The sequence below is a fragment of the Pistacia vera genome, unplaced genomic scaffold (genome assembly GCF_008641045.1).
Source record: "Pistacia vera cultivar Batoury unplaced genomic scaffold, PisVer_v2 Contig291, whole genome shotgun sequence".
NCBI lineage: Eukaryota > Viridiplantae > Streptophyta > Magnoliopsida > Sapindales > Anacardiaceae > Pistacia > Pistacia vera.
Window position 1 is genome coordinate 511,407 of NW_022196103.1, and position 19,827 is coordinate 531,233.

The 19,827-nt window shown below is 36.0% G+C and overlaps 3 protein-coding genes across 9 annotated transcripts; 1 reads left to right on the top strand and 2 right to left on the bottom strand.

The window, feature by feature from the left end:
• Window positions 1–46: 46 nt before the first annotated feature.
• Window positions 47–4,031, bottom strand: LOC116134809 (hypersensitive-induced response protein-like protein 1). Of its 7 annotated transcripts, none has more exons than XM_031420456.1 (6): window positions 3,975–4,031; window positions 1,893–2,091; window positions 1,607–1,727; window positions 1,396–1,487; window positions 1,165–1,261; window positions 47–507 (listed from the first exon to the last, which is right to left on the bottom strand). In XM_031420456.1, the coding sequence occupies exons 2-6, from the start codon at window positions 2,079–2,081 to the stop codon at window positions 149–151; spliced, it is 858 nt and encodes a 285-aa protein (XP_031276316.1). In that variant the 5' UTR covers window positions 2,082–2,091; window positions 3,975–4,031; the 3' UTR covers window positions 47–148. The 7 variants fall into 7 exon arrangements, with proteins under 7 accessions (XP_031276316.1, XP_031276319.1, XP_031276317.1 ...); XM_031420459.1 differs by having other exon boundaries at window positions 1,893–2,081; window positions 3,975–4,015; XM_031420457.1 differs by lacking the exon at window positions 3,975–4,031 and adding an exon at window positions 3,334–3,430.
• Window positions 4,032–12,999: 8,968 nt separating this feature from the next.
• LOC116134795 lies at window positions 13,000–13,950 on the top strand. The gene is made up of 2 exons (XM_031420440.1): window positions 13,000–13,237; window positions 13,329–13,950. Exons 1-2 carry the CDS (start codon window positions 13,085–13,087, stop codon window positions 13,770–13,772), a joined length of 597 nt encoding a protein of 198 aa, XP_031276300.1. The 5' UTR covers window positions 13,000–13,084; the 3' UTR covers window positions 13,773–13,950.
• A 588-nt stretch (window positions 13,951–14,538) lies between these two features.
• On the bottom strand, window positions 14,539–17,983 carry LOC116134813 (protein NRT1/ PTR FAMILY 4.6-like). The gene is made up of 5 exons (XM_031420465.1): window positions 17,852–17,983; window positions 17,632–17,737; window positions 17,211–17,428; window positions 15,842–16,282; window positions 14,539–15,742 (listed from the first exon to the last, which is right to left on the bottom strand). Exons 1-5 carry the CDS (start codon window positions 17,852–17,854, stop codon window positions 14,771–14,773), a joined length of 1,740 nt encoding a protein of 579 aa, XP_031276325.1. The 5' UTR covers window positions 17,855–17,983; the 3' UTR covers window positions 14,539–14,770.
• Between the last annotated feature and the right edge of the window lie 1,844 nt (window positions 17,984–19,827).

The window sequence follows — 19,827 nt, forward strand, 5'->3', positions numbered from 1 at the left end:
AGAATAACTTGCTTAATATCATATGCACGCTAGTAGCTGTAATAGATTGTCAATTAACAAAACCAGACGCATGAAAACTTGATGGAAATCACAAATGCATGACTGTTATCCAAACATCAACGCCATATATGCCTTGATAAGTAGCAAATTACTGTTGAGAAGCAGCCTGAAGAAGTCCATCACGGATCTGGGTAGCTACATCACGAACAGCACCAGGTCCATGGGGAATGAAGACAGCAGAGGATTTTGAAGCAGCACCAATTTCCTTCATTGTGTCAAAGTATTGGGTGACCAGGACCATGTCCATCACATCCTTTGCAGTAGTCCCTGGAACATTGATAGAGAACCCCAGCACACTATCTCTCAATCCATCTACAATTGCTTGTCTCTGGCGGGCAATACCAAGCCCTGAGAGATATTTGGACTCTGCTTCACCTTCAGCTCTTTTGATTTGTAAAATTTTCTCTGCCTCAGCTTTTTCATTCGCCGCCACCCTCAGTCTTGCAGCTGAAAGAGTAAAAAACAATAAGAACATTTCATTGAACAAAATCATACTTTGAGATTTCAAATTTCTCTGAAAAATGAACATTATATAATGAAATGGCAGGATCATAGGCAATGACTAATTGGTATATCACCATCCAAGAGCTATGTCATGCTTCTGATATGAATACAGTGGACAACAAATTTATCTGCATCGAGATATTTTTCCCCTTTAGCGTTGCAACAGTTCTGAGAAGCTAGTATCTTCCTGCAACGTTAGTGAAATATACTAATATAACGTCCCCGGGCAACTCATATAGAAAATGTTTTTTTTTTTTCATTCGGAGAAAAGTTATCGATATACATAAACTTAATTCTTTGTTAAAAACACGAAGGCCACAAGAACAAGAATGTCTGTTTGATATGTTTTCATCTCAATAATTCCTAAGCTAAAATCAAGTGCTTATAAAAATGACATCAGAGTCTGAGAACATGAAATTCTGCCCATCAGAGTTCAAGATAAAATGTAGGAAGACATTGGTAAAGGGGGTATGCCCCTCAGAAATCTGCCACTGTCTAATGTGCAGAATACAGTTAAACTAGTTGCTCATCTAAATCAGAGGACAATTTAAAAAAAGTTTTGTACTCATCAACTTAGTGGAGATAAATAAAATACTTTACCAGCATTAATTTCATTCATTGCCCGCTTCACATGCTCATCTGGTTCAATGTCAACAATGAGTGTTTGCACTATCTCATACCCATAAGCAGACATAGCCTGTGGGAAATAATGGAGAAAACAGTACAAACACATAAGCTTCACTATTTAAACCAACTAGTGGTCATGTACCACAAGAAAATGAAGTTTGGCTCTCACAATAACAGCTATGCATATAGAATAATATTGATTACCTTTTCGAGTTCATCTTCCACAGCTTTAGCTATTTCATTTTTTTGTTCAAAAGCATCATCCAGATTTAGCTTGGGAACACTTGCCCTAATCACTAAACAATTGGGTGGAAGATGATAAATAACATACAAGTACATCCTTGTGATGCTGTGTTGTGTGAGTGAAAGCACTACACGTATTTCAAATGGCGTTAAGTAAAGATTTAATTTGTACCATCAAATACATATGCCTGAATTTGGAGCCTTGTGTTGCTGAGTTTGTAGAAAGCATCACTTGCATTATCTGCCAGGGCACGATATTGAATAGACGCAACAACATTGACAAAAACATTGTCCTGGTTAATTGCCAAAAAGATTTATTTGTCTCAGTGGTAGTGTCTCTATTTCTCCCAACCCCCACATATAGAGATAATAATAATTTCAAGATAAGTTACAGATGCCAAAAAGAGTGTGACATAACTGAGGTTAAATTATATTTATAAAGAGTTATATAGACAGACCTTTGTTTTGGTTTCACAACGCACATCTAACTGCTGCAACCTCAGAGACAAGTGGCCGGCAATCTGATGTCCGAGGAACCATGGTAGGCAATGGCATCCAGGTTCAAGGACGTCATCAAACTTGCCAAATTTCTCCTTAATCAGTACTGTGGACTGGTCAACTTGTACACAACAGAACAGATTCCCCATCTGCTTAATACTGTAATATGTTAAAAAATGCAGAAGTCAAATATGTTTAATTTAAGAATTGTATGTTTCAATTCATTGATTTCTACTACAAGGTTACAAACATTACATAGGAAGAGCTCACATAATTAAGAGATTACAAAATATCAAGAGTATCCTACAATATATTGACATAATTAAGTATCCTACAATATACTAACATAAATAGGAGATTACAAAATTTTCAGTAAATCTCAACACTCGCTCTCAAGTTGGTGCGTATATGTTACACATGCCCAATTTGTCTAAAACTTATGAGAATATACGTGAATGGTAACTTAACATGGTATCAGAGTCAAAGATCTTAAGTTCGAATCTCCACATATAAGCTGGATAAAGAAAAATGACAAAAAATCCAAAGTTTGATGTGAGGGAGCCTATTGATCTAATATATGTTGAGCCCTCAGCTACTAGCTTAAGTTTTTAGGTGGAATGGCAAGTTAACAAAATAGAAAGGATTGAAAAAAGAAAACGATAATTATTACTCTATGCTATGTGGTCATAGTGAGATAGACGAAGTAACCTAAGCCAGTAAAGATCAACAGAATGAACAGTGAGAAAAACAGAAGAATTCTGGAAATTTTAGTGATGAGAATTACTGCAGATTTTGCTGTGAAGCTTAGTTTATATACACTTTACAATAACAGCAAGTAACAGACTTCCTAGATATACGGGCTCACGCTAAAAACCCTCTAACTTCTCTGCTCTGCACCGACTAGTGACTAATACAGTCCACCTCGGCAACCAAGTCATGGTTACTTGGCACAGATTTTACAAGACCAGCATTAGCTTAACATATCAGCGAAGCAATATATAATTTTTCAAAAGATACATCAGTGTATCTAAAATCTGTCACAATTTGATCATTACTCATTATGAAGGAACACAGAAATAGATAATAACCACAGAAGAAAGATGCACATAACAAAGTATTCGTACTAAAAACTTGTGTCACTTAGAAACCCAGAAACCCAATTCCTAGTGTCACTTAGAGGTGGTAAACCGGAACAAATAAACAACAACAACAACAACCAAGAAGAGCCTTTCAGTTCGATTCAACCCCCAAAAATTAGTAAGAGAAAGATGGGAATTAACATTCAAATGAGAAGTAGGAGACTTACAATACTCCGTAGGAGAAGAATGCAATGAAATGACTGATAGAAAGATAAGAATGACAACCATAAGAAAGGGACTTAAATATAACCTAGAGCCTTGCCTAGGAAACCTCTTCAAAATTGTTACGATACTGCAAAATATCGAGAGTTTGTCTTTAATTCAAAAGAGGATTGCAGCAATTAAGCACCGAATATGGTTCTAAGTCTACCAATAAAGGGAAGTCGAGTCAACCACTACAAACTTTCACTGTGTTGTTCTATGAATAGAAATCCAGGAAAGCTCTAAGAAGTTTCGCCACATGAAAGGAATATTAATGCATAGGATTACGCCAACCCTTAAGGAATAATAAACAGCAATGAACAAGACGTAATGATATGATACAATCTAAGGGTAACATTAAGAAATGATAAGATTAAGGAATAATGAACAACAATGAACAAGATGTAATGAGAAAATGACAAATAAAAACGAAAGATGCTTTGACAATGTAATTATAAAAATATGAAAACTATTGGTTTGCCGTCCCAATTAAGCAAGATACAACTAAGCTTCGTACTGTTGTTTTCTTAATTTTCATTGGTAAAATCATTAATTGATAATGACAAATTAGATATCAATATGAATGGATTTGAACAGCAAGCAACCATGAAAAGGAAAGTGTAAAGAAAAAAAAAAAGTTAACAGTAACAGAAATGGACCCAGAAATGGTTTCAGAGAGACTTAAAAGTAGAAGAAACTCACCTTTAAAATTCTTCACATGCAAAACTTGGTCAGTTTTTCTTAGATATATAATAAAAGGTAAAAACGAGTATAGCATGATAGCATCAGCATCCACCGGTAAAGAAGAAGAAACTGTGGGCATAAAACAGAAACGAAGAACGCGGATTCCCATATCTATAAACATTTTGCCATTTATATTCATCTAATAATATATCTCTATAAATAAACATGGTTATTGCTGTATATTTGTGAAATAAAAAGTTTGTAATTTGGTTATACTTTGATATTGGATTCTTTTTGGATTTTTTATTAATATTAAAATTCAATACATACTGTTCTTGCTACGTGGGTATAGATAAAGATGTTGACTTTATTTGGAAGTGAATAAGTTAAAGCATTGGAGACAAGGTGATGATTCGAAATCCTTTGCATTCGCAGAAATAATAATACAATATTTTATAATTTATATAATATAACATTAAAGCTGGTCAAGATCAAGCCCCAATGAAATTTCTGAAGTACAAGTGTAAAAAGTTACACTATAAAGGAGAAATAGGGATATGAAATAAGTTACACCATCAGGAACAAAAATAAGGATATGAAATAAGAATAATACTCTACTTATAAAGAAATTTTATAAAGATCTTTATATAAAATGATGTAATAAAAAATGAATGGATATAAAGAAATCTTATAAGGATCTTCATACAAAATAATGTGATAAAAAATAAATAGTTTTTTGTTTCACTCTTTTATTTATTTTTTGTCACCTTACTTTGTATGGAAATCTTTGTAAGATTTCTCTGTAATTATAGTATTATTGATGAAATAAATAAGAGTTTGCCTTAAAAGAATCTTTCCTCAAAAAGTTTTAAAATACCACTTTCCCACCCAAAGTTTATATTTCGCTAATATTGAAAATACACTTCCCTTTTTTAGCCGACGTTCAACAAGTTACCAAGAGTCAGGGTAAGAGGGGTTTAGTAGAGTCGATTGAATGGTGGTGACCGATTAAATATTCTGTTAGGGTAGGTGCACTAGAGCTAATAATATTACATTTGTAATAATATTATTGAATATCAATAAAGGCATAACTTCTATATCATAGCATTAATTTATATATTCGTATACATATTGATATATGTCCTTAGAAGGGTTGAACCATAACAAGGGACTTAAGTATTCTAAATCTTAATTGTGATGACCCTATGATCACATATGGTGTCATTTTTAGAACTATCTGTAGCCTTAGTATTAATCTAACCAAGGACACAGATTATACGGTAAGGTTATCATAGCGTTGAACGACTCTACCGAAAGGTAGTGATAGTTTTCACATGTCAAGGTTGTTAGGTGACAACCTAGTGCGAAGCATGGGTGCCTATTAATGACAAGTTCACTGAACCGACCCACCGGAGGATTCCATATAAGATGGTGATAGCAATGTCTGTGAAATATATCCACCAAAAGATGGTGGTGCATGTGATCCCTCGACTTGAGATCACCAGAGCGTCGTGTGTAATTATTGATGTAATTTGACACTAGTCTAACGTAATCCTATTTAGAGTTATCAGTATGGTAGTCGTTGGTTACATCGAGAAGTACACTATGGCTATGGTGGATCAACAAAGAATTCATCACTCCTAGTTACAGGAGAAATTATCTCGCTAAGATATTCAGTTAGGAACTACGACCGCAAAATCTGTAGCCACAGTGGAATTGAGTTAGTGCTCGAATCCAATTTATATGACCGTTGATTCGACAACCGAATATAAACATATCAAGGTAAATTCATTGAAGTTGACACTACTTCTGTACTTTAAACCTTAATGAGATAAATAATGATGAAATAATTGAATTGCATGGTAACCATACTGTTGAAATGTAACTACTTCACTGAGTCTTTATTTGTTGGGTAATCATGATGTCTTACTAGAGGTCAATCTTGATTAGTGTACGGAACACTAATTAGTTGATGATTAATTAAAAATCCGGTCATTGTCAACATAATAAAGAGCCTACAAGTCACACACATTAAAGACAGTTTTATTGAGAATGAATATGGAAGGGTAATTTCGTCTTTTAGATAAAAAAATGTATTTTGGTAATTCTGCTGTGCAATTAAATTCGCTGAAGGTCGTTGCCCAAATTCAATAATTATATTGAGGCTAATTTAGCAAAATTATAATTGTATTAATATTAATATAAAACATTAATATTAATGTGGATTAAATATATAGAATAAATATATTTAATTATATTAAATATATTTTATATCCCATTAATTAAATATATGGATAAATAAATATTCATATCTATTTATTAGGAATATATATTTAAATTGGGAATTATCCTATTTTAAAATATTAATATATATTTAATTGGGAAATATCCTATTCCAAAATAGGAATAGAAATATTCCTGTTCTTAGTGGGGAATATTTTATTCCCCACTATAAAAGAAAAGGGATAGGAGAGTTCATTATTTTCTCCCAAAGGAAAACCCTAGCCACCCATTAAGTTTTTTACAGAGAAATTCTTTCTCCCAAATTTGCGTCTTCTCTCTTATTACACCCAAGGATTCTAGCAAACTTCCCTGCGTGTGGATTAGCCTTCTTGCCTTTGTGTGGACTTCTTAGGAGCGATTCCATCTTGAATCGAATAGCAAAAAGTAAATCAAAGAACCCGAAGGAGCCTCCAAACGCAAGTAATAACAACAAAACTTATATGGGTTGTTTTTATTTTATAAACGGATTGCGTATATCAATCTTGATCGTGGGATTAATAGGTTAAATTGAATAAATTTTGTTTTATATTTCACGTATAATTCAATAAAAACCTTACAAACCGTCGGAATCAGCCGAAAATCAGTTGAAAACAGAAAACTCTAGCTTTGCAGTGGCTAGCAATCGACGAGAAATCAAGTGTCGAAGCGAGAGGGGTTTTGTAAAGAAGAAACCAGAGGTTCAAATGGTAGTGACAAAGAGAATTTTTGCCACCGACGTCAGCTTTAGGAATTAATGGAATATAAACTTTGGATTGAAATGTGGTATTTTGAAAACTCTTTGGGTGGGAAAGTGTCATTAAGGCAAACCTTGGGTGGAAAAAAGCCGTTCACTTCATGAAATAATTTTATCTTAAGTCCAATATAATAAACATATGTACTGTATCAAATCCACAGGATCACAAAGTATATAACTTATAGAGGTGGGAATTTGGGTCTTGGCCCAATGGGATGCCCAAAAAACGCACCCAAGACCAGCCTTTAGGAGGACTCATCCTATAGGGCCTGGGCCCAGACCTAGGCCCAAAAGGAGGGACTGGTCCTTAGGTTGGTCCCTCCTCCAAGGCTCGGGCCTAAAACCAATCCCAAGCCCGGGCCCAAACCCCCACCCTTTTTTTCTTATACACCCTTGGCAAATATCAAAACCCCCTGTTTTATGTTGAATTGATAATAAATATAAGGGTTAAACTAAAAATTTACAATATATATATTCGACCGTTGAGCCAACGGTCATGGGGGGGGAAGTTTTTTTTCTTTCACTTTCCTCCCAAACCTAAACTATAAATAACCCCATTTTCCTCCATTTTCCTCACAACTCACAACCATAAATCTCTCATTCTCTCTTCTCCAATTCTCAAACTCTCTTCAATTTATATTTATATTTATTCATTTATTATTTATTTTATTCAATTTCTTCCATTTTTCAATTTCATCTATTATTCATATTATTCAATTTCTTCCATTTTAGTTATTTATTATTTTATCATAAATTCATAATGGATTCCCGAAATTATGCATTTAAAAGATCATCCCCAAATGAGTATTATGTTCCATCCACCAAAGAAATAGAAGAGTTCGATCAATTTTTCACCTTTTCTAGAGGCAGCAATTCCACAACCAAAAACAATTGGGACTGCGTGCAGCCAAACACAAGTGAGTTGCGACACCACGAGCATGACAAGACCGTCAAAGAGGGTTATGTCCGGGGTATGACAATACTTCATCAAATCAAAACAGGCAAAGCCAAATGGGGAGGGGGAAGAAACTTGCGGTGTATGTAATTTTTTTGCAATCATTATCGACATTGAGTACGGGACTTCGATGATGCGGCAGCACCTAGAGAAGAAGCACCCCCAATATATGCAGTCAAGACCATATGGTTCAACTTCAATGACACCTAGTAAGCAAATTCAAACTCAACTTAATTTTAATCCACAATCCTCAACTCTCTCAACCCGGCAATACAATGCACACAAAGCACGAGAGGCAATAGCAAGATACATAGTTGCTACGGACTCTCATCTTTCTTTATTTGAAAATCCTTATTTTGTTGAAATGATTAAAGATGTTTTTTGTCCAGCATATAGCCTTGTTAGTAGAGATATAAGTAGAAGAGACATACTAAAACTTTATAATAAAATAAGAGATCAACTTAAAAGAGAATTTGTAAATTTTAGGAATATATTTATTGCACTTACTTCAGACATATGGACTGCTTGATCAAAAACATATTTTTTTAGTGTCACAATACATTAACTAGATTATAGTTGGCATTTACAACAAAAATTGATAGGTTTTAAACCATTATATGCAAAACATAGTGCTGTGATAATTTATTTTACAATTATTGAAAATTTGCAAGATTATTTATTAACAGAGAGAGTTATGGCGCTAACGTTTGATAATGCAGCAGCCAACACCGCGACAATTTCTTTATTTGAAAAGAGATTGGGTCCACATGGTGACAAATTTTTTTTTCACTAGATATGTGCTTGTCACATCATCAATTTAATTGTTAAAGTAGGTTTAAAAGCTATACATTCGAGGATTGAAAGTTGCGTATGACTATCAGATTCATCGCTAGTAGCAATACAAGATGGACGAAGCATGTAAAATATTATTGCCAAGAGGAGTTGTCAAATCGACCAAAGAAGTTATGTACGGACATGTCTATCTGTTGGAACTCCATGTACTTGATGTTGTAAAGAGTTATGCCAACCGCAAGACAAATTACAGAGTTTATCAACCGGAAGAACTATCCGGACTGTAACACCTACTGAAAACTGTACAATGCATGCATAATAACAATAGAAAAGTTGGGCCCAAAGTTTTCTTTTCATTACAATTCATGTGTCTTTTACTTACATAAAGAGTATTGTTTACAAAAATGTATTTTAAAAGACAAAACAGGGGAAACAGTGTAGCTATTCCTCATTGCTTGCCGACGCCCCTCCGACCGCAACATCACCTAGAACCTGCATCCACAAAGGAAAATAACGGGGTGAGCACAAAATAATGCTCAGTAAGTAAAACTCTCTATCTGTCTGTCCCCGTATGAATAACTCTTAATTCTTTCCTTATGCTATCTCTGATTCTATTTCTGTTTCTAATAACATCATGGCCTCATCTTACCGGAGGTACGGCCGGATGGCGTTCACACAGCACCATCTCACTCTCTATGGCTATCGGGTGGAATTCACACAGTACCAACCCGTTCTTAGTGACTACCGAGTGAGGATCACAAAGCACCAACTCGGTTCTTTCTAACTATCGGGTGGAGATCACCTAGCGCCTACCCGTTCCTCATGAATTTTGGGTAACGATCACCAAGCATTTACCCGTCTCTAGTCACTATCGGGTGATGGTCACAAAGCATCAACCCGTTTCTACTAAATATCGGATGATGATCACAAAGCATCAACCTACTTATCTATCACTAACCGGGTAGCGGTCACAAAGCATCTACCCATCTCTACTACTCATCGGGTGACGATCACAAAGCATCGACCCATCACTCTAAGGGCTATTCGGATGATGATCACCAAGCATCAATCCGATTCCCATAACGGTCGGGTGATGATCACAAAGCATCATCCCAACTATACTACTCTTCTAATTCATTCTATTGTAGCATTTTTCAATGCTCTCTACTCTTAGAGTAATTTTACCCACTAAGCTCTCTACTCATAGGGTAATTGCATAAACCATTTCCTTACACTTTCTTAGGTCACTTTTCCATGTACAACTAGTGCCTATGGATGGTTCATCTTCACCAATGCACTTATGAGATGCCAACATGCAATGTTGCAAGAATTAAGGTTCATTTCTCACACTCAAACCTCTATTAGGCATTTCATCAAACAACTCATGTGCACTACAAAACTCTATCATAGCCATGATTCTAAAACTTTTCTTAACCATCCAAAATGGGGAAAAACCCCTTCACAAAGCCACAAAACCTGCCATAGAAAACACTTCCAAAAAGGGAATACATAATACCCCTTAAATTCCATCTCAACTACCTTGCCAAACCAACAACCCATTTCTCAAATTTGCAAGGTATAAACAATCACAAAGCATAGAAATCTCTATTTAATCCTTCATACATGCTATATTACATGCACATCACATACATACATCATTTCTATCAAAACCCTAATCAAGAAAATTCATAAATCTCAACTTGGGTTGGGTTTTACTTACCTTGTTAAGGAGAGACTTCACAAACTCTTCCTTTCACTTGTTTAGCTTGACTTCTCCTCTAATCTTAACCAAAAGAATGAAAACCCTCAAACTTCAATATGGGTTAAAACTCCCAAATCACACAACTTAAGAAGAAATCCTTACCTTAGGAAGCCTTAGGTTGCTTTTCTACCCCAAATCCCTTCAAAAATCCCTTGAAAATCCTTGATCAAAAGAAAAGAGAAGTTGAGAGGAGAAGAATGAAGAGTCACGTTTGAGAAGAAGAAATGAGGGGTTTCTTTGATTCTAATTCCTTTTAATGAAATATTAACACACTCATTCCCATTTTGCCCTTGTTCTACTTTGGGAATTCCATCCATATCCTTTGATTCATTACAAACTCACCCCTATCTCAACCTATTCTCCATGAAATATCCTTACAATTAACTCCCCACTTTTCCTGCTAATTAGGGGTAGAAAGGTCAAATTGTCCTTAAGGAAGAAAATATCTAAAACTCAATCAACCTTTTATTCGGCCCGTCGCCGCGGCGAAGAAACCTCTGTCGCCGCGGCGAAACTGTCCAGGGAGTTCCCCTTGTTTTCAACACATCTTCGCCGCAGCGAAGCTTCTTCTTCGCCCCGGCGAAGCACGGCAGACTGAACTTCTTCTGTTTTCATCCAATTTTCAGGGCAAACATTCAACACAACACTCAAACAAATAATAATAACAAAAACCAACTCGATTAAGGGAAAAAGAGGAAACAATAACAACGTACCTCAAGCGGGGCGTTACACGGACGAAGTCATCAATGATGATGACTAAACATTTTGCAATGTTTTTCATTCATTTCTTAAAGTTTTTTACGATTCCACTAATACATTAAGTGGTATTTACTAATGTAGAGTTATATATTTTACTTCATATTTCTAAAATTTTTGCTAAACATAGATATGATGCAAAGTTAAGTGACATTATTTTAAAAATGGAAACAAAATACCAAAAATATTGGTTAGATATTCTTTTCTTATATGGATTAGGTTTTATTGTAGATCCTAGGTTTAAATTAAACGTATTTAAATGTATGGTTACTGAGATAGGCTAACATTTAGATCATGACTATAGTTCTTATTCGATAGACTTTAACAGAAAATTAAAAGCTTTTTTTCTTTATATCATACTAGGTACAATGGAACGCCCAACGCTTGCAGAGACGACCAACAGGAGACATTTATCAATAAGGATCTAGCATGTGGACGTATATGAAACTCAATAGCGATGGTGGTGGAAGTAGCAACTCCAACTCGTACAAGCATGGACCAAATGAATTTTATCAGTACCTACAAATAGACATGTCCTACATAATGAAGAAGGAGAAACGTGAGATGAGTCTGCTTCAATGGTAAAGCCAAAATACAAGTTGATTCCCCATTGTAGCCTAAATGACACGTGACATTTTATCTGTGCCAGTTTCGATAATGACATCCAAGTCAACATTCTCAATTAGTGGCCGTATTGTTGAAGACAAAAGATGCTCTTTAACCAATGAGTTGGTTGAAGTCATAACACGTTGACGGGATTGGACTCATATAGACTAAAGACTATAGCATCACCCTGAAGATCTCGAACTACTAGACCTCTTCAGAAACACAGATTTGGATTATGTAAATTAATTTAATAAAAACAAATTTGTTTAATTGTTTATTTGTGAAGTGTGACTATTATATTCATCTTTAAATTAAATTATCTCTTTAAAGTTTACATTAAAAACACCCTAAATTTTTAACCAATTACCATTCATTTATATTTATTTACTAATTAATTAAAAAATTCACAAATCACCCCCTAAAAAATTACATAAACCCCTACATAACTTTCGATTTAGCAAATATAAAAAAAATTAAAGAGGTATTGGTAATTTTCTAGGCCTATAGGACTTGTCCTATGGGTCTAAGGACCGGTCTAGGCCTTGATATTTCTCATGAGCCTAGGACCGATCCCAAGTCCATGAGAATGGTCCTTGCTTGAAGGACTGGTCCCATTTTGGGACCAGTCCTTCAAGGCCCAATCTTGGGCCCGATTGGGACTGGGCTCTAATAACTTAATACACTTTTATGGACATCAAGAGGTGTTTGATTAGACTTTGGGCAAATATCAAGGGTTTAATAGAATTGAATAATACTAAGTCCACAACCTTCCCTCACAATCCTAACGTAACAACTCGTAATTGGTTAACTCACAAATAAGTCTCACCTGCTTGCTATGAGTCATGCCTACTCATTTGTCAACTAACCAATTACAAGTTGCCACGTCGGGGGTTATGAGAGAAGGTTGTAGATCTAGTATTACTCATACAAATTTTTTCTTTTTCTTAATTATTATAAAAAGCTATTATAATTACTCTTTTACCCCTTCTAAACAATAGGCATAGGACAAATCTCATGGGGCTTAAAAGTAATTGTATTGTTAAAAATATTGGTAAGATAAAAAAAAAAAAAAAAAAAAGATTTCTGTTTTCTTATGATAAAATATGATTTCCCAAGATAAAGCTGTGAGTCTGTGACCAATTTGATTGGCTGACATTACACAGAAAATCCTACGTGTCATTTAGATTCACAAACCAAAACCCATCCCCGCGAGGATGAATATTAGCCAATTCTGATCATCAATGGCGCTCTCTTCACCCACTGCACTCTCACTTGCTCATCTTCATCCTCATGGACTCCATCGGAACAACTTACTCTCCTCCAAACCTCGCTTTGGCCGTCTCTTTCCCGCCAAAAATGGCTCAAGAATCGTCGCCATGGCACCCCAAAAAAAGGTACTTCATCAATTTTGATAACCTTTCAACTACCTCATATCATAATTCTCTTTTTTTGCTGTGTCAATGAAAGTTTTATCATTCATGACAGGTAAACAAGTACGATGAAAACTGGGAAAAGCAATGGTTCGGTGCTGGAATTTTCTACGAAGGAAGCGAAGAGGTTGAAGTTGATGTTTTTAAGAAACTTGAAAAACGTAAAGTGTTGAGCAACGTTGAAAAAGCAGGTCTTTTATCAAAAGCCGAGGAGTTTGGTGTCACTCTATCATCTATTGAGAAGTTAGGTTTGTTCTCTAAAGCTGAGGAGTTGGGTTTATTGAGTTTGTTGGAGAAGGTAGCTAGTGTTTCACCATCCACTCTGGCGTCCGCCTCTTTGCCCATATTTCTGGCCGCCGTGGCGGCGATAGTGGTGATTCCTGATGACTCCGTAGGGTTGGTGGTGGTGCAAGCGGTGGTGGCTGGTGCTCTTGGAGTGGGTGCTACTGGTTTGTTTGTTGGGTCTGTTGTTTTGGATGGTTTACAAGAAGCTGACTGAATAATTTTTATTTGATTTTGTTGATTTTATTTTTTTAGGAAATTAAAAATAAATAAACATTTTCTTGGGGTAAAGTACTTGCAAATGTTGTAAATTACAGAGGAGAAGATATCTTTTCTACTTTGTTGAGTTTGGATTAAAGAAGATAATTAAAATGGAATTGATGTCGTTGTGTAAATGAAGATCAGAATCTTTCTGTTTGCCATTTTTTTCCTTTCATTTTGACCGTTTGATTTTTTCGTTAATTCGGGCAGGATTGAGTTGAGTTTTAACAAATAATTAATTGATATTTGACACTTTTCCCATCCCCTGCGCAAAGGCAAACGTGCTTTTATTTTCAGTTCACAGTTCTGAGCAAGTAATTTTCCAGAAGCAAACACCTTTTTCCCTTTCTTCTGTCTAGTAGTACTTAAGCATTGTATTTGCATTTTTTAATCTGATGGCTTGGTCTCTGTTTGGTTGCCAAGAAATTGTAGTACAAAAAAAATATTTTTTTCTTCACTGGGACGAGAAGATGCCCTCTTGGCTCTTGTGCATTTGTGCTATTCTGAGATTAACTAGTGATAAGATTATTAAATTTTGTTTATTCTGTTCCTCTCATATTGGCATCAAGAAAACAGAGAGAGTTTCAGTCTCAGTTGTGGTGAAGTCCCTGATTATTAACTATGATGTACCAGTCTAGTTAACAATTTTGCTTGATTTTTCCTCAATACAACTTAGTGATAAGATAGTTCTACTTTTCGTGTTGAGGATTCTGGAATTTGAAATGACTCTAGTTACAACTGAAGTAAGATAAATACTGCTGTATCAATATTTAAAGTAGTATCATACATGTGAATCTAATTCTATATCAAACTAGTCCAAGATATAATTAGGACCATTAATAGAAATACTATAGCTAACTAATCTAGATTGATACAAAGATAATCAATCACTAGAGGCTTGAGCAAGTAGAAATATGGCAATCTCTTTCTAATTCAATGATGTTGAATCACTTCTCAAGGCCCTGTTGATCTGTACTTGTAGCGGTTTGCCCAGAAAAAATAATGCAGGAAGTTTAAGCCACTTAGGATGCACATCAACCAGTAAAACCTTTCTAGGTGATAGTGATTCAAGTTGCTACCAAAGAGCCAGGGCGTGTGGCGATAAGCACCGGTGACATTGTTGATTATTGATACAAGCACTGAACTGAAGTAGTACCCCATGGCCAGCGAGGCCCAGGAGAGAGATGTGGCCAAAGATCTCATACTTATGGGGGCCTCTGAGAAGAAGAATTCCATCATGCCAGCTAATGTGAAAAGATCAGCTGATCCAAGAAACAAGTATTGCAAGGCCACCCAGAGGAATGTGATGGGGAGAGGTTCAGATGAATTCAGTCGACCTGAATCAACTGCTACTCTCTTTCGCTTTGTTTCCACTAGAGCTGCCACAGCCATGGCTACAATAGAGAGTATTAGTCCTGTCCCAATTCGTTGTAGATGAGTGACCCCCATTTCCGTTTTGGTTGTTTTTCTGGCAAGTGGAATGATCACATGATTATAGAGTGGTGCAAGAATCATGATGAACATGACAGGGAAGACTGGAAGAGACGCCGGTGGGACTTTAAAGGAGCCTAGCTTGGTATTCATGGTGGCAGCTTGTTGAATCGAAAAAGTGGAGAGCTGAGCAAGACAACAGTTTAAGATTATCGTGGACATGAAGATGGGGAAAATCTTTAGGACTATCCTGACCTCCTCTACCTCCTTTTCCGTGCAATGAAAAACAGAGTGGCCAGAGTTGTTGATTAATGCTCTATCTAGAAACTTGAGACTCTCTGTTGGAATTTGACTTGGCTCCTCCTTTGTAGTATGACTATATTCATCCTCCGTGGATTCAGAATTAGTCATACAGGAAGGATTTGAGTGAACTCCCATGATGGCATTGCTGGAATTCTTACATTTGTAGGTGTTATAAATTGCAGCAGTTAGCACCTGTCGGACAAAAATGAAAGAGGTTTTATTTAGCTCTATGCTGCGAGCTAGCTTTGGCAAATCACAGTGCTTTATTGACTGATTTCAACCAAATTCTACCTTGAATATAGTGGTGATGGGGCTTCCAATGGGAATTTTGGTCCTGTAGAAAGGAGAGCCAAGGAGGAAGGCTGGAATGGAGAGCAATATCGTTGCAGTGGAGATCCCAAAACCCCACTGCCAGCCTTTGTTGTCTTCAACCCAGACCACAAAAGTGACTGCAATTAAAGCTCCAGAAGCGAGACAGAACACAAAGTAATTGAAGAATGCTGATCTCTGCTTCCTTCCTTGTTGGGTAGTCTCATCAAATTGCTCAGCTCCATGAGGAGCAAGTGAACCTTTTATTCCTCCCACACCCAGTGCCACAAGATAGAGACCCGCAAACAACATCACTGCTTTCCCGCCTTCAACTTCCTGGCATGAAGTGTTGGTGTCCGCCAAAGCACAGGTTGGTGGTCTCAATGAAGGCACTTGAGCTTGGACCGTTAGTAATAACAGACCCTAAGCCAGTAATTATAATTAATAAGAAACATATAACAAGACAAAACAATTGATAATATATTAATCAGAAGAAAATTATATTAGAATCCGATTCTTAAGTCTACTCATTATGCAACTCAATTAATCAGGATGTGACTGAAGATCAGATATTTTGAAGTTGCTTTGTTGAGAGTTTGGATGTTACATGCATCACTATTGTCACATGGTATGACATGACCAAAACCTACCGTCTTTTGAAGTGCATTTAAATGTCAAGAGGAAATTCAATGGCAGAAAAATCAGCGGGACCTAGCCAGGTCACCATGAGATATGATTGGACAATACTACTGTTAGTATAAGACAAAAACTAACACTTTCGATATACATTTTTTCCCTTTCTCAATTCTCATGTATTTATTGTTAGGTAGCTTTTCTACGTTCCTATTGGTGACAAAGGTCATTTTATTCCGAGGACATTGATATTACGTTCATTTCAACACCGAAAGCTATTGGTGGGGCTGGATTCCTAATAAATCAACATAGTAGCCATAAGATTGGCACATGTTTTGGAGGGATGACACATTGTGTGGTTCCTTCTGCAAAAAAATAGCCAAGAGATTTCATAGTGGTGAGTCCTGCACGCTTCCGGTCTCTGTTCTAATAATGACCTCAAAGGGGACCTGTCAAAACCAAGAAGGCGCTTTCTTGCAAAACTTGTAGTGATAGTTGGAGATGGCTACTGTGCAATTTGAATATCAAATTAATTGGCAGTCCTGGAATTTATGTTCACAAATCTGTAGATAATATTGGGTCATATTAAGTTCTTGGTCTATATCATCTCTATAAAGCATGATGGTTGTATTATAAATGGACAACTCCAGCTTGTTATGTGATATTTATATAAATAATATAAAAATATTCAGAAGTTTAATCCTTGAGAGGATCTTACCATGAATTCTATTACAGCACTGATCACATAGATGTTGTAGGTGGTGAAGAAGGCATCTGCCAAAAAGCCACCAAGGAGAGCAAGGAGGAAGGCTGTTCCCATGAAATTAGTCACCGTGTTTGCGGCGCTTGATGGAGAAAAATGCAAGAACTTTGAGAGGTAAAGTACAAGGTTGCTTGCATTGGCCAGAAATGCTAGATTCTCCAGTACCTCCACAACTAAGTATTGCAGCATAAGAAAATCTCACAAATAAGTGTCACGTTTTCAAAACTAATCTATACTGATTACATGTAAATATAGTATTTCTTGTGATATATATAAGTTCCGAAGGTTTTCCAGCAACCTAGTTTTATATGATGGTTAGCTTATGGTAAAGAAAGAAATGAAAATGTGCTTTAATCATTAAGCTATGCATACTGACCCAAGACGAAAGAGGCAGCAAGCATGCCACCGTGACGCCCTCGCAAGGCAGGTTTGTTCCTCCAGTCCACATATCCCTCCCATGTGTTTAATTGCTGCAACTCATCCTACAAAGACGAACAAAAGAATTTATGAAAACTTGCCAGGGAAATTAAGAGGTGAAAAGAAGAGACAAAAAAAGGAAATGTGAATACAAGAACAGAGAAGTTCCAGTATCCTACCATTATAATATAAATTTATTAAAACTTATATTGAAACTCAGGTAAAAGAAGACTTTAATTCAGTGGGGAAGTACTTTCTTGAACCAGCGAGGTAGTAGCAAGCGGAGTCTTATATATATACAGACTGGGCAAATGGTGGCCCGAGCAGTAGAGAAAGGTCTAGACTCAATGACAATGACCATTCATTCTCTCTTAGTTCAATTTTCAAGATTTACAGTTTGTACATATCTGAGAAAGAGCCAAATAGGTAGGGCTTTGATCTTATTTAGGATTCACTTGGTTCTAACTTACGAGGAAATAAAAAATTAAAACTAAAGAATGTCTAAATCCTTCTACATGTGTGAGCTTAATTATTTGTTCTCCTGTATGTACTCTTATTAATTTAAGCATTTGGTTTAATACTAGTCTAAAATAACAATAATTTCTGGGGTAAGAATGTTATCATTTTACAGCCTGAGTAAATAGAATTGTGGTGTTAGATGATTTACTGGAGAATACGTGCAACATGTAGTTGTCAACAGACATGAACTGTGATGACAAGAGGAGATATAAAATGTAAAGAAACAAGTGGACTAGATTAAATGAGGCTCCATAATAGTATTTGCTTGTGCTGGAAGATTGGAGGTAAAGTTTCTAGCTTTTCATACATGCCCCACACCCACACAAAAAACAATCACTCAATCTCAGTAGTGGGAAGAGCACTGGATATTAAAGCTAATGTCAAGAGATCAATGATTTATCTACTTGCACTAACTTTGAATTATCTTATTATGACCATTCCTATCCTGAAAAATTCATGATTTATCTTACGTAATCCTAACCGTATATGCAGATTTAACTGCTTTGATTGAGTTTTGACCATTTTCTTCTGTGAAATCAAGGGCCTCTCATATTTTATCATTTTATTGCCCATTCATCTTAAATTGTGTTAGCTTCTTACTAGTAGAATCATCTATTCCGCCAAAGCCGATGCCGGGTGGAATAGGTATCCTTTCTGAGCCACCTGTAATTCCTTGTTTTCCTTTTTCAATAATTGAAAGAATGTGATAGTCCAGATAGATTTGGGTACCTGAAATCTCTCCAAAATGAGTGGCTAAGAGTCTTAATATAATGGGTCCTACTAATCCGCCATTTTCTTCCATGCATTGCCATCCTACACTAGTTTGTTTACCTCTTATTCATTTCAATCAAAGCGTGATTAAAACTGAAACATAAACCCGCCTCATTTGTGTAATTTTTTGTGCGGTAAGATTTGTAAAACACGACTATACAAAACTTCTGGAGAGTGAGGAAGAGGCCAGTGTCATTGTCATGGGGCGGTGGCACATGCAAATGCAGAAACAGGGATGTTTATCAGATAAATTATTGAAATCAATTGTGTGCATGGATTGTTGGTGATACTATTGGAATGAGGGAATACTAACTGTAGTTTTCGAGTTGCCAGCAGTTCACATTCTGTATAGCCTTACTGTAGTAAAGACCCTATGTGTTATTTTCATATATTTTCTCCACTCAATTTGAGAAAAGTTTGAGTTGTAGTGACTTGGTTCTTAAAGCAGTTTATAATCTGATTCTCCCTTTCTTGTAGATAGTTGGATCTCCTAGATTAGATTACCCCTGTTGGATGGAAGAAGAATATAAGAATGCTTATCATATCAGATTATTCCTGAGATAAACAATCTTTTTCATTTGGCTGGTGGACTAATAATTTGAGTTTACAGAAAAAGTTCGAGTCTTCCTACTTGCTTACTAGTGCTATGACAGGAGAACACTGTACCTAATCACAATCTCTAAATTGAATAATTATCAGAACAGGAAAAGATGGATATAAATAACTAATTCTGGAGAAGGATGAAATAAAAAGAAGATGTTTCTATCGAACATTGTTTGTGCTCTAAATATCTGACCATATATCCCAGAAATTTGTATGGTTCAAGTAAAATTAGAATTTGTTCCTCCAACTTTAACTCTCGAAT

Excerpts from the sequence above, each read along its gene's own strand:
- LOC116134809 (XM_031420456.1), bottom strand. The coding sequence starts at position 2,081 with ATGGGGAATCTGTTCTGTTGTGTACAAGTTGACCAGTCCACAGTACTG. Across the intron at positions 1,488-1,606 it reads TCAGGCATATGTATTTGATG|TGATTAGGGCAAGTGTTCCC; the intron begins GTACAAATTAAA and ends CCAATTGTTTAG. Across the intron at positions 1,262-1,395 it reads TGGAAGATGAACTCGAAAAG|GCTATGTCTGCTTATGGGTA; the intron begins GTAATCAATATT and ends TATTTCCCACAG.
- LOC116134795 (XM_031420440.1), top strand. The coding sequence starts at position 13,085 with ATGGCGCTCTCTTCACCCACTGCACTCTCACTTGCTCATCTTCATCCT. Across the intron at positions 13,238-13,328 it reads CCATGGCACCCCAAAAAAAG|GTAAACAAGTACGATGAAAA; the intron begins GTACTTCATCAA and ends CATTCATGACAG.
- LOC116134813 (XM_031420465.1), bottom strand. Across the intron at positions 17,429-17,631 it reads TGCTGCCTCTTTCGTCTTGG|TTGTGGAGGTACTGGAGAAT; the intron begins GTCAGTATGCAT and ends TGCAATACTTAG. Across the intron at positions 15,743-15,841 it reads CCATCACCACTATATTCAAG|GTGCTAACTGCTGCAATTTA; the intron begins GTAGAATTTGGT and ends TTTGTCCGACAG.